At 39.8% G+C, this 15005-nt stretch overlaps 1 protein-coding gene and 1 long non-coding RNA gene across 6 annotated transcripts in view; one reads left to right on the forward strand and one right to left on the reverse strand.

Moving 5' to 3' along the window:
* The window catches only part of LOC130290818 (uncharacterized), a 39946-nt gene extending 35097 nt beyond the window's left edge, over positions 1 to 4849 (forward strand). The window contains exon 3 of the long non-coding RNA XR_008847709.1: positions 4735 to 4849. This is a non-coding gene — a long non-coding RNA (uncharacterized LOC130290818). The remainder of the gene's footprint in view (positions 1 to 4734) is intronic.
* VCAN (versican) overlaps positions 1 to 15005 on the reverse strand; it is a 188050-nt gene that overhangs the window by 39217 nt on the left and 133828 nt on the right. For all 5 annotated transcript variants that reach the window (XM_056538850.1, XM_056538885.1, XM_056538857.1 and 2 more), the window contains 2 exons: positions 7741 to 8028; positions 624 to 2876 (listed from right to left, as the gene is read on the reverse strand). In XM_056538850.1, the coding sequence (XP_056394825.1) occupies positions 624 to 2876; positions 7741 to 8028 (2541 nt within the window). The remainder of the gene's footprint in view (positions 1 to 623; positions 2877 to 7740; positions 8029 to 15005) is intronic.

Below are 15005 nucleotides of genomic sequence, written 5' to 3' on the forward strand. Positions count from 1 at the left end.
CAGTGGAATAAATAATCATAGATTCCTATATTTTGTTACAGCAAACCCAGCAACATTATGCTAGTAAAACAGCTGCCTTACAGATTGTTCTACATGTGAATCATTTACAGGCAACAAGTGATAAGATTCTGTTCAATCATACCATTTGAAGGGAACCTGACATCAGTTTCATGCTGCCTAAACCACAGGCAGCATGAAAGACTGAAAGGCTACCAATTCACTCTGAAACAGCGTCCGCGAGCCACCAGGGCAATCCCCAGAGGCTTCTCCCCACCTTCTGTCCTAGACTGATGTCTCTTTCCCTATTTGGTTACAGAGATGTCGGTCAATCAAGGCTGGCAGGGTAAGTAGAAACCACTGACGACCACCCCTGTGACTTGGAGCCCATTTCGGTCCAACATTTAAACTGTAATTCCTACTGTAATGAAGCAGGATTTCAGAGTCAATCTACCATCAAAGGGAGCTCGTCCATACTGCTCATGATGCCCGTTGTTTGGACAGAATAAAATATTGTTATGTTCCCTTTAAGAGAGGAACCACTCCTAAAATACATTATATGCAAATAGATTTGAATACAAAAAACTACCTGAAATCCAAGACAAATATAAGTGGGAAAACTGTACCTGTGTAGTTTTCAGGAACATCAATAACAAGGATATTGATAGGTGCAGGCCTCTGCCTTTCTTCTTCACTAGACCCTGTTGGTGTCACACCTGTGGTGTCCTCACAAGGGCGTTCAGCACTTGTGAGAAATTCGGAATCAATTTCTGCTTCTGCTTTTTTACTTGTCATATCAGACTCAGTTGTGGCTTTCACTGGAGAAACAGATTCATCTATCACTATTGTTCCTTTACTTGTGTCTTCATCTGGTTCCACATCAATCAAGACTGGTTTCTGAGTACTAATGGGTGGAGGTAATAATGTTGTATGCAGATCTACAGCTACTTTAGGCCCAGTAGTTGCGTCTTCTGAACTTGGTATTTTATCAGTCTCAGTGGGAGTTTCTGATGAAGTCAGAGTTTCTGCTGCAGATGGTGTTTCTGTGCCGACAACAATTTTGTCTTCTACCTCTGATGATCCTTCAATTTCTGACTCCAAATCTGTAACAAGCTTTTTGGCTGTGACACTGTCATCCAGAGCAGAACTAATGGTGATGGAGGGCTCTGTAGTTTCTTCTTTAGGCTGGACTACATCTGATGGAATATGAGGAGCAATAGTTGTCTCTTGCTTTTGGTCCTCTGTGACATCTACAGGAGGCAGTTCTGGTACACCTTCAGAGATGACACTTTCTGGTGTTGTATCTTCTGCAGGTTTTTTTGTAGGGATAGTAGTGCCAGAAACAATTGCTTCCCCTACTGTAACTTCTTGGATTCTATCTGTTACAGTTGCTACTGTTTCTTGATCTTGTCCACTTCCTTCCAAAGTAAAGTCTAGTGGTCGAAGTGTTTCTAAAATGTCTTTTGTAACTACTGATTTTGTTAAATCTTCAGATACTGTGGGTGACATAGGATATGTTTCTGTACTCTCTGATATTGGCTCCACAGATTTGGATGTCAGGACCTCTTGTACAGACGAAACAGTTGTGTCTTCTGATTTCTCTTCAGGTGCCACGGTATCTTCGGAAACATTTTCTATGGTTACTTGTGTAGTAATATATTTTGGAGCTACTGAAAAAGGTTCTTCTGTTTTGTCAAAATCAGGGACTCTAGACTCAGTTATTCCTGAACCTTCTATTTTATCAAATGGGGAAAGAGCTGTTGCAACCTTTTCAGTCACAGTATCAATAGTCTTGTCTGTTGTTTCAGAAATCTCAACTGGTAATGGTTTTTCTGTTTCTGATAGGACCCCCTTAGGTATTCTAGTAGTGGATTCTGGTTCTCCCGCAGCCTGGTCAGTTGAAGTTTCTGGTTCAGGAGATGATACCAGCTCTCCTTCCACTTCACTTGTGGAATCTACTTGCTGATCTGGTACTGTGACTGTGTCTGGATCTGGAATTTCTGTGTCTTGTCTGGCAGATGTTTCACTCACATAAGATTGTGTGATTCCTTCTTCCAAGGATGGCCTGCTTGTGTCTGGAGAGATTTTGAATACTGTGAATACATCCACCTCAGGCTGTACACTGGGAACCTCAGGGTCTTGTGGTGTCAGTGAATCCCTTGTAGTGAAGCCAACCTGCTCAGAACTGCTAGAATAGGCCGTAGTCGATGAAGTGGGTATTTCGTCTATGTCTTGAGTCAAGTCATGGGGAAGAATAACTGTTGGGATAATCTCTGCACTTTTAGCTTCCAGAGTTTCTTGTGGGGAGTGAGAACTTAACTTTAGGACTTCCTTAGTCAATGTAATGGGGCTAAATGTTTCTGCAGCATCTTCTGGTTTCAACGTTACAATCTCTGGAGCGGACTCAGATGATGGTTGAACAACTGTGGATATGTCATCAGTTGATTGGATCCTTTCGGTTTCAGATGTTTTCTCTACAATGGAGCTCTGTGATGGTATCACTGTATCTTGGGGTGCTGATGTCTTTATATCTAATGGGGGAAGGGAGGTTACCCCTGTAATTGTGTGCTCCACCTGTTCAACTTCAGCTTGTTCAGACTTGACAGTCTCAGAACCCAATGTTGTTTGTTCTTGTATGAACAATAGGGGAGCTGTATCAGTCGATGATTCAGCAGGTTGACTGCTAGCTTCCAGCACAGAACCTACTGGTATAGTAGACTGTACAACTGTTTCTTTTACAGCTGGTTGTGTTGTAGGTATGCTGGGCTTTGGTGTCACCTTAACTGGTTGTAATTCCAATTTCTTTATGACACTTTGGGTTATTGCTTCTGTAGGTAATATTAGTTTGACCGAAACAGATTCTGTGATATTTTTTCTATCTGTAAAGTCAAAACAAAAACTCCATTAAACTCCAAATCAAAATCATTCTGTTTATCGTACATGACATTTCCAGCTATGTATTCCTATAAAAATGTGGAAAGTCCTACAATAAATGTGAAATAAAGTTGGGTTTTATAATGTTATTTCAGTAACCTGCATATGCCTCTTGCCAAAATATTACTCGAAATACATACAATATTCAATGGCTTCCTTATACTCAGGAGTTATTGCCAAACAATTATACTTTTATACTGCATTTCATAGTTTTAAACTGCAATTTCCTGTTCTTGTAAATTGTCTCAAATCATGTGGTAAATACCTGTGCCGCTTAAGGATAGACTTATTTTGTTTCAACTTCTATCTCTGCTAGGCTATTTTGCAAGGTACTATAAATTAGTTGTACCATAAATGTTGTGGATGTTATTTCAGGTTCCAGCAAAACGTACAATTCCAAAGCAGTATACTTGGTAAGAAAATAGCCGTTTGATAGTCACTGAGCAAATATGCAATTATGTCTTAGAAAGCAGTCTCTTAAAACGATACAGTACACAAGTGTGCAATCTCATTCTCTTTACCTCTTTCTGTTCGCTTTTTATACATAAATTTGAATGCAAAACATCTCAAATGGATGAACTGCTGAACTCCATACTGGATTTCTTTAATGCTGACTCCTTGCACAAAATTCTGAAAATAATCTGTCTTTAGCTACACTACAAAAGATGCGAGGATCTATGGAGCACTTCCGAGTACCATGGACATGACAAGTACTGTTAATTGTAAAGATAAATGTTATTGAAAAGTTTTTCTTGGCTACGTTCACATTACTCCCGAAATGCTTCACAACATGCACACTGAATGTGTCTACTGGGTAACATTAGCCTGATGGAAGCCAAAAGAATGTCTATTGCCCACTATATGACAGAATAGCACAAAAAGTATGGAATAGCATAGTTAATAGCATATCATTTTTTTTTTATTTGGTGAAACTATGAGATAGGTTGAGACTACACAGTTTGTCTAGCTGTTTGTGCTGTTTTTGTTGATTTGTCTGGATAGTTTTTTGAGCCATAAAACAGCTTTACATTTGAAAAAAAACAGCCTAAAACTGAGTGTAAACATGTCATTATTCTGCTCAAGTTATATGCCTATAATTTTCAGCATGCACATCTAGCATAGCCCTGTAGTAGAAGGTCTACAAAATGTATTTCTGTCGGTACATTTTTTTTAATTAGTCCACTATAATTAAGCAAGAGATCTCCAGAATGACCTCCTTCAGGTGTCTAAACTTTCTTAATGCTGTCCAAAAAGTAGAATTTTTATGTTTAAAGGAGTATTCCAGCTTTATACAACTTATCCCCTATCCAAAGGATAGGGGATAAGATGTTTGATCACAGGGGTCCCGCTGCTTGGGACTCCCTCGGTCTCGGTGCAGTCCCTGACATTATGTGCCAGGCACTGCCTCCGAGATGAGGACGTGACGTCACTGCCACGTTCCTTGAGATGTCACGGCCACGCCCCCTCCATTCATGTCTATGGGAGGGGGCGTGATGGCCATCACGCCCACTCCCATAGACATGAATGGAGGGGGCGTGGCCGTGACGTCATGTCTCCGTCTTGGAGACAGCGCCTAGCACAGAATGCAGGGGGCTGCACTGAGATCGCGGGGGTCCCCAGTGGCGGTACCCCTGCGATCATCCATCTTATCCCCTGTCCTTTGGATAAGAGATAAGATGTATAAAGCCGGAATACCCCTTTAAGGACCTACAATATTTTCACTTCTTATTTCCCTTCTTAATAATCTGAGTGGAAACAAAATGACTCCTTCCATTGTGACTTTTTTCTTCTTTTTTTATACAGTTTACCTGACAGCTTTGAGAATCTATAAATCAGATCACTTCTAAGAACTGCTTTGCACAAATTTCCCCTGCTTATCACCATGCACCTTTTTAGTCAGCGTTCGGCTGCAGAGATCCAGATGTGAGTGATGTCATTGAGCGATTACAAGACTGTAAAATATGTGGGTGTGTTGCCGTCGCTTAAGAAAGAGCTTAAAAAAAACTCCTTTATAGCTATAGAAGAAAAATGGTCTGCTGGCGATTTGTTATCTGATTGGAGATCCTCAACAATAACACAAGTCATGACTCAATAATACTAATAAATACTACGTGTTTATTTAGAGGCTGGACAGTGCTGGGCTGACTCAAGCTAAGTTGGAGTCCATTCCGTGTAATGCTGGATAATGTGCTTAAATTATTTGCAGGTGCTGGTTCTCGGATAAGGGTACTTTACATATATTATCTGCAGTGACAGCTCTGAGACAGAACCCACATCTATCTATAAGACAGGAAGTGATTCAAGCAATAACACTCATGCACAAAAACTGATGAACTGCTCTGTCCCAAAGGACCAACCAGTGTTCACATGGAAAAGAATGAATGAATCACAGTCTTCCCCTACATACTTATGCAATTCTACTCTTATGTGTTCCTTTGTTTAAAGATAATATGTAATCTTGCATCATCATTGTCATCAGGTGACCCAGATGACAATGGTACTTGTCATTCCCAGATCCCTGGCTTCTTTTTTTCTTCTTATGCCCAAAAAGGTGCTTGGTACATGGACATTCCTAAGACCCAAATGTCTGTTGACATCCGGCTGGCATTCTTATATTAACAGCCTGGTCCCCTGTGCTGATCCTCCTCCACTGCAGAATGGAGCTCCATTCTACATCTAGACCCCTCTGCATGCCCAGTCACAGGCGATATTCAGTGAAATCTTTCTGCTCGAGAGAAAGATTTCACAGTGAATGAGAAGGGTCTAGATGCAGAGTAGACTGGAAGAGGATCAGCATAGGGGAATAGGTCGTTACTATTAGGATGCCGGCCGCATGTCACAGTGCACTCAGGGTTTAGGAACGTCCCCATGCACCATGATCCCTTATAAGAAGGGGAAAAAAAGTATATCGAAAGGAAGAAGCCATGGAACTGTGAAAGGTAAGTGCCATTCATCAGTGTCACCTGCACTTCAAGCCTATATGAATACTATGCGGTCTACCAGCTTGCTCAGTACTGTGCCACATGTAGTTATAATGCCTACGCTTGATTTTTATTGTGTTATGCAATCATGATCTGGTAGATCCACTAAGTTTTAAGATAAGCAATGATCTAATGTATTTATATTTTGCATTCAGGTATAATATTTTCCATACTAGTGGAGTAAATGCCCATAGAAATTGATTGTGTGTCCTGTAGACCTTGATCTTTCCTTATTGTTGTATTTAGTGTTCTTATTTTCACTTTATTCTGTACATTGGCTTATAAGTAATATGGTTCTTGTGCAGGACTCCTCTCTCCAGAGGAACTGCTTTGTTAGCAAATAAAATGATAAAGTATTAGCCCAAAGGACCTGGAAATGGCATAGAGGAAGAAAGAAATAGTAGGCCCCTTTGTCCCTGGGAGGTTAAATCAAACACTTTTAAGGGGGTCTATTTTGATCAATATGTACATCAATGAATGCCAGTGGAGTAAAAGGCATAAGAAAGTTAAGGGCTTTGTTTTATATTTCACATCAATTTATATATATATATATATATATATATATATATATATATATATATATATATATATATAATCATATAGAAGTATATAGCACACAGTAACTGCATTAGATGTAGCAATAGAAATCAATATCCAGGATGGTTTGTACAGGATAAACGTGGGCAACTATGGAATATGTCATTTATCTTAGCAACATGATGTCTGACGATACTTAAAGGGGTACTCAGCTGCTCAGCGTTTGGAACAAACTGTTCTGAACGCTGGAGCCGGTGTCGGGAGCTCGTGACATCATAGCCCCACCCCCATTATGACATCACACCCCGCCAACTCAATGCAAGTCTACGGGACTTGCATTGAGGGGGCGGGGTGTGATGTTATGAGGGGGAGGGGTTATGACATCATAAGATCCCATCACCGGCTCCAGCGTTCGGAATAGTTTGTTCCAAACGCTGAGGAGCGGAGTACCCCTTTAAGTACAATATTTTACTTTATGATTTGTTTATTCTAACAATTTTTTAAGTTGACTTATCCCTAGATGTATCACATATGGATATAAGGGCCTGCAGGGTAGAAATGGGTACCAGTTAATCAGGAAAATGTGTTTTACTCATATGTATACATGTGAGACAGGATTTGAGGATGTGGAACAATTATTCATGTTATCTAATAGATGCTTAAGATATCTTAGCGGTTGACCTGAATATGAGAATTCCTAGACAATGGTTTGCATTAGTTTCTGTTGCTAACATTTTAGCTGTAGAAAATTTCTAAGCGTGGTATTAAAGGTCATAGGGATTCATTTATTAACATGGGAGGAGTAGAAGGTTTTTACTGTTACCAGCTGTGAAAGGTGACCTCATCTTTCTTGTAACATCTGGATCATAGGCCTTAAGTATAGCTAGTGTAAATTATGTGACGAAAGTGTGTGTTTGAACAATTGTTCTACCTCCTTACTGACCCATTATTGAATAAGTTGTCATTATTCAAAGAGGTAATATATGCTTTTATAGCCTTGTTTACACTGCTTAAATACATTTGTGCTCTAATTGAACATTTCAGCATTGATAACCTGTCTGCCCCAGTTCTGAAAAACCAAAAATCTTTTTATTTTTGGGGTCTTGTACTTTCTGGTTGAGCAGTTGCTCAGTACTACAATTCCCAGAAATGTCACAATTCTCTCACCCTGCCTTCCCAGAGCTGTTGCAGAACATCTCATTTTATGAGTCAATATGGTCACAATAATAAAATGGCAGATAATTACTAATGCATTGTATGTGTATAAATGTATATATATTATTGTACTTACTTTGGACACAATAGGCGTGGTATTTTTCTTGTGGTTGAGGGAAGTATGTTTGGTTGGCAAAACGATATTTAGTCCTCACCCCAAGGAGTCCACCTCCACATTGTGGCCTTGCTAAAGACACCGGGTAACGGACACTACCATCTGCAAGCCAACCATAGTCACATTGGTCAAAGCCATTTCGCCATGCAGAATATAAGTCTCCAACAGTTGCTAAGTATGCGTTCTTTTCCTCGCAAGCTTTTTTAGCTTCTTCAAATGTAAACTTTTTGGGGTAGTGGAAGAGGTCACCTAAAAAATATATAAAATTAATTAATAAATTATTGATCCAACAACAACCATGCATTATGTTTAATTTATATACTTAATAAAATGTAACCATGAAAAACTAGAGCCATAGCAATAGCAGTGGATTTATTATATGCTATAATTCATACAGCAGATCTGGACTACAATAGGTTTTGCACATAATGATGGCTAGTTCTCAAGGTAGTCACCGAAAAAACATTAAGACTTAACCTTTATTAAATTACGTATAAAATGGCGACAAACCTGCCCAAACCATCAACAAAAGAAAAAAAGAAAAAAGAAAAGTTATGTGGGGTGACTATAAGGACACCATTGGGGATCCACTTCACACCACCAAGATAAAAAGATGCGATAATTAGAATGAACCTGGTCAGCCAATAATATAGTACGGGTACAAAATATTCGGCCTAAAAAAAGGTGGGGGTATAGGTGAGGATAACCAAAGGGGAGGTCCTAGGGGAATTGGTCAGGCCCGGTGTTTATGATTGGCCACTACCTGCCACTCTCCCTAGTATTCCCTAACCACTAGACCTAACCCTAGGCGGAGTTGACGACCTGATAAGGGCGGCCCCGCCCTGGAACCTAGTCTGCACTTGCACCTATATGCCCTGATATAAGACAATATAGGGAAGAGGCTAACTGTCTCACTGGGGAGCCCTGATTTGCTAAATGGATAGGAAGGAAAAATCCTAACTACACAATGATATACCAGATATAACTCAAGCAGGCTAGGTTACTTATACAAGTATCGCCCAATACATACTCTGGCTGTAAAAGGTGTAGTAACTCAAATGTACGGAGAGCACTACCATTATTATCAACCTGTATGTACTGTACTAGATATATACAATTGATCACGTCAAAAATTACTACAGTACAACAGTAAAAACCAACACAGCCACCAAAGTCTATGAACAAGTGAGATATATGTATAGAAAAAACCTATACTTATCAAAATTGTGAGGCGGACAGGGAATGTCCCAAGGTAGTTTAACCCTTCCCGCAAATTGACGTTCATAAACGTCCTAAGTGCGGTCCCTGTCTATAACGCGGGGTCCCGGCGTGCGTCATAGCGGGATAGTCCCGGCGCCTATTCACAGCCGGGACCCGCGGCTAATAGCGTGCGGCCTCGATCGTTCAGTCACGCGCTATTAACCCTTCCGATGCATCGAAAGTGAAACTAAATGCTTCCTGGCTGCTCAGTCGGGCTGATCGGGGTCATCGCGATAAAATCATGATGCTCCGATCAGCTACCCAGAGAGAAGAAGGTCTCTTACCTTCTCCGGCGGCGGAGTCCAGGTTTCAATTGATTACTCCCAGCCTGAGTTACGGGCTGGAGCAATCAATCACCGATTTCACTGATTGTTGCCAGCAGTCTGTGAATGAAATCAGCCATTGCAAGCTGATAGGTCTCTATGGCACTGATCAGCTTGCAAAAAAAAAGTGTTAAAAAAAAGTTAACCCTTTCAGGTATTCCCTTCTGAATTAATAGTTTAAATCACCCGGCATTTCCTAGTAACAAAATAAAACAGTGTAAATAAAAATATAAATACACATATGTGGTATCACCGCGTGCGGAAATGTCCGAATTATAAAAATATAATGCTTTTTAAACCACACGTTCAATGGCGTACGCACAAAAAAATTCCAAAGTCCAAAATAGCGCATTTTTGATCACTTTTTATACCATCAAAAAGTCTGATCAGAACAAAAATGGTACCGCTAAAAACTTCAGATCACGGCGCAAAAAATGAGCCCTCATAGCGCCCTGAACACAGAAAAACAAAAAAGTTATACGGTTTAGAAAATTACAATTTTAAACATATACATTTTCCTGCATGTATTTGTGATTTTTTTTTAAAGTAATGCACCTATACATACTATAATCAAACCTATACAAGTAGGGTATCATTTTAACCATATGGACCTACAGAATAAAGATAAGGTGTCACTTTAACCAAAAAATGTACTGCGTAGAAACGGAAGCCCCCAAAATTTACAAAATGGCATTTTTTCTTCAAGTTTGTCGCACAATGAATTTTTTTTCCGTTTTTCCGTGGATTTTTCGGTAAAATGACCAATGTCACTGTAAAATAGAATTAGTGGCGCAAAAAATAAGCCATAATACAGATTTTTAGGTGTAAAATGGAAAGGGTTATGATTTTTTAAAGGCAAGGAGGAAAAAATGAAAATGCAAAAACGTGAAATCGCTCAGTCCTTAAGGGGTTAAAGAATCTTAGAAAGTTACCAAAAGTCATCTCTTCTTTTCTCTTCCAATTCCAAGTCACAGCTTTAATCTTTGAATAAACCACCGCTGAAAGCAAGCACATCCCCGGCACACAAACACTAACAATGAAGGATTTTACTTGTGAAGGATTTTCTCTGGGAAACTGAGGTAACTGTGAGTAGTGCACTCATGTGTAAATACCAGGTTACACCTTCATCTTGTGAAATGAAGATTCAGACAAAAAGTACCAGGAGGAAAAATGTGATAATTAAAGAATACACTCTTGTCTCTTCTAGGTCTCGTATTTAATAGTTTAACTCAGGAGCATCAACCAGTAAAGACATAAAAAATTTAAAGAGGTCCAATACAGAGTCACTGCCCATTCAGCTGATCATTCCAGCTGATCATTCCTATTCATGTGCAAGTCCACATAGTCTACACACATATGGATTACTATTACTACTAAAATGTTGTTGTTTTTTGTCAATTTGTGTCACTTTTTTCTTAACTTTTTTTGACAATGTATCACTGAACCTTATATGGGCACTGCCATCAACTTTTTTTTGATATGTTGTAGTACTTATGTGCTACAACATATCTCTAATGCAATTCTATTTTTTATTTTGTGTTTAAATTATTTTATTTTTCCCTTGATGTCACAGCTGAAATCAGACTGATCCCGGCCAGGTATTCGGTCTGAATTCAATAAGCCTGTGCTCGCTCCCTGCTGAGCGCTGTGAATGCCTGAGCTGTGAGCATTGGCTGCCTTGCCTCATGCGCCGGCTGTCCCCCCCCTCCCCGGCATGTACAGTCTGGAGGCAGCGCGGTACTGAATTTAAGTGCTGCGCTGATGCTCCAGGACTGTACATGTCCTGTACGGGTATGTGAGGTCTTTTTCACTTACCCGTACTTTGTTTCAGTCCAGTGTCTCGGTGGTGTAGAATAGCATGGCAGGTGGACGATGCTCATATACTCCTCCTCCCTGGATAACACTACACTGCTAAACAGGGAGAAGGGGACCCTGGAGTAGCCTGACATGTTATTGGCTGCTCATCTATGCACACAGATGGGCATAGGCAGGGACAGAAACCTTTTTTTTTTTTACATGGTGGGAGCTACTCTTTAAAAATGGTGATCTACATAAATATCTATACCCCAATATGCAAGCGTGAGGGTCCCAAGCTGTATGTAATAAATTCCTCCTACTGCCCTGTGAATTGTTCACTTGAATATAGTCTTCCATAAACAGCAGACAGTATTTTTCCTATTTTACAACATATGCAAGCTGTCATAAAATAGCTTAGTTTATAGTTACATCCATAATGTGAGGAACTAGAAGCTGAACTGAAAATAATGGCATTTCATACATTAAATAAGCCGGCCATGGATAGATAGGACTACTCCTCATGTTTCCAGGCATACCTTATTTATCTCCATAGTCTTCTCCATCGGCAAGATATAAGCCTTTTTTGTTAATATGTGAATAATGATGAAGTTCCGGGGGTGTTAATTCAACCCATATCATCTATATCTAGTGTTTGTAAGTAAATCAGGTTAGGTGGATGCCAGTAGGCTCAGGTGCAGTGATAAAGGGGAGATGGGCTGGACTTACCAGGGCCCCTGCTGTTCTGAGGAACACCTACTAGACACTAGAGTCCATTTACATATTAACAAAAACTATGGAAATAAGATGGTATGCCTACAATCTTGTTAACTAGCTCCATTTAGCCATGGGCTTATTGACACTAAATAAAAATTTGGAGTACATTTCCCCAAATGTATCAAAAGGTGCATGTCTTCTAATAAATCCCATGTTGGTTTGTCAGAAAATAAATCTACTCCTGTTATCAGCAGACATAGACTTGTACTAAGGTTTCCACCCTATTCTTGCTTCAGAATACATTTGTCAGATCGTTCTTGGCCACACTCCCTGTGTTGAACCCACCCCAATGTTCTCTTCGCTTTTCGAAACTAGCAAGTGTTAAGAAAACTTTTTCCACAAATCATCATTTTGACTTTTTTACACCCAAAAAAACTGGCAGCTGTTAAATTCCTAACAATGTTTTTATAGCCAGATCTATGAAATCAGGATGGTCCAATAATGCTGGAAGCCCTATGTGCCATAGAAGCTCACGTTGTAACTCTGTCACTGCAGAGGAGAAAATGGAAACCATGACAGTGTTTATGTTGTAGACAATAATGCAGTGTGTGTTAACCTTGGCAGGCTTTTCCATCCAGGTTGAAGTCAGCACTCGAAGAATTGAAGGGATTTTCCTTTTCTGTGCATATGCACTTTAGGATTGAAAGAAAAACACCTGACTATGTACGGTTCCTATTTTATGGCTGTTAAATACCACAGACTAGACTTATGAGGCAGGCTTGCTGGTCCAGACAAAGGCTGATTCAGAGTCATCTCACTGGAAAGCACTAGACGCTGTCTTATTAGCCTGTTCTTCAAAAGTCTGTCAAACCTTAAGCTCTCAGAGTTACATTCCGCTTTCATGTTTCCTTATTAATATTATCCCACCTGTTTAGTTTGCCACTTTATTTATCCCCAAGCATACATGCATGTGTTTTATGATGCCAGGAGAATATTAAATAGATGGCTTGCAGAATCTCACATGCCTTGCAGTTTATAGTCTTAGTGCAAGTTTACTGGCAACTTTTTATTTTCCTTTATTTAAACTTGTGGCCAGTATATATTAATGTCATTCCAGTTTCCTGGTGGAAAAAAGGTCACATGTTTTGGTGAATTCCCATTTTGCAGAAGAATTTGCAACTTTTTTTTTTTTTTTTTACTTTGCCCTGCTGATGCTACTTTCTAAAAAATAAATAGGAGGGACTTGGTGGGGGTTGGTGTGACTCCCTGATCCCAACATATTTATTATCTAAGTATAGCAGAGATCTATTTCAGTGTGTGGCGCACAGACACTAAAGGTTTATTATTATTATTATTATATGTTGTAAATTTGGTGCAACTTACACCAGTGTACTTTCAATAATATTGGGGCAAACAATGCAAGTCTTAAAAGAGTATTTTAAACTCCAAAAATGATCCTCCATCCACTACTGACCAGAATATAATACTCTTAAAAAGAATATGTCAGATGTACCTTGCCAAACATAAAAGCCAAGTGTCAAGGAGGCAGAGCCGAGCTGCTCAAGTGCCACAGACTAGCACTCCTCCTTACCTGTCCTCACCTCTCAGTGGCTCCTTGACCGATGGAAGGATGGTGAGTGAAGAGGCGTGCTAAGCTGGGGCACTTGAGCAGCTCAGCCCTGCCTCATTGACACTTTGCTAAGATTTAAAAAGATGATTTATAGATTTGTCAACCACTATGATTTTCAGGAAAGTTAAAGGGGTACTCTGGCGCTAAGACATCTTATCCCCTATCCGCCGCTGGGGACCCCCGTGATCTTCCACGCCGCACCCTGTTAGAATCAGTGCCTGGAGCGACTCAGCCTGAGAACCTCCAGCGGTTACGGAAGCCGCTAAAGGTGGGTGCTGCATGGTAGATCCCAGGGGTCCCCAGCAGCGGGACCCCTGCGATCTGACATCTTATCCCCTATCCTTTGAATAGGGGATAAGATGTCTAGGGGTGGAGTACCCTTTTAAAGTCTGCTTTCATACCTTAACAGTATCCAACTGAGTCTGCGGCTCTGAGCAGAAAATACAGCTGACAGATTCCCTTTAAATATTATAAAAATATATTTTTACATCTACAACAATAGATTTATATGTATATGTATGTATTTTTTAGCACTAGTTTTTAGCTTTCAGATGTCAAATGTGATATAAACTCCTGCTTTGTTCTTCCAGCTTCCAAGGTCCTTTTTATTTTTATTGGGGATTTTAGCAGTACAACCTCACTCGACCTCATCCTTCAGCAAAGGAGAATCTATTTTTGGACAAAGTGCATTAACTGAGAGTATTAATTATCAAGATGAAGCCAACCGTGCCAATAAATGTTATCTAGAATACCAGGGGGAGATTTAATAAACGGTGTAAAAGGAAAACTTTGTTGCTGATAGTAACCAATCAGAGCACAGCTTTTACTTGCTGCAGTACAGATAAAAAATAAAAGCTGTATTCTCCTTAATTTTATTTCTAGCATATGGAACTCCCTTTGCTTTTTTTCCACCTTCTCTCTTCTCTTTCTCTCTCCCCATATCTCTCCTACCTTCCCGTCTATACCCTTTGTGTTTTCTCAGTCCTCCCTTGTATTTCGGTCTTATTTCTGTCATGTTTGTCTCCCGGATACCCCGGGACTTGTTTGTTCTATACATTCATATCCTAACAAGTTGCTCAGGATTGAGCCCTTTTTCTAGTGGGTTATGATAAGAATTAGAGGTAATTTGGAGGTGCCCTCTTTGGGACTTCTGATGGTCGTGATCCCGACTGGATTTCTGGATGCGACTCTTTAGCAGTTCCTGCATTGGGAAGACTCTATTATATCTTCATGTCTCCATTTGCTTCTAACTGATATAAAGGTCACCTCCTTACTGTTTTGTTTTTTTATTTGTTTTCGTGCTTTGATTGAATGTAGTAATATGTACTCTAAAACATTTAATAAATCTCTTTAAAAAAAAATATATAAAAGCTGTGCAGTGATTGGATACTATGGGCAACAAAGATAGATTTCATTTTTTTTTTTACCTTACGAGTTTCATAAATCGATCTCTATGTATTGATTTCTAGCTGTGGACTAAAGCAAAACTCACTTGATTTAGA

Source organism: Hyla sarda, chromosome 1 (genome assembly GCF_029499605.1).
Source record: "Hyla sarda isolate aHylSar1 chromosome 1, aHylSar1.hap1, whole genome shotgun sequence".
Classification (NCBI taxonomy): Eukaryota; Metazoa; Chordata; class Amphibia; order Anura; family Hylidae; genus Hyla; species Hyla sarda.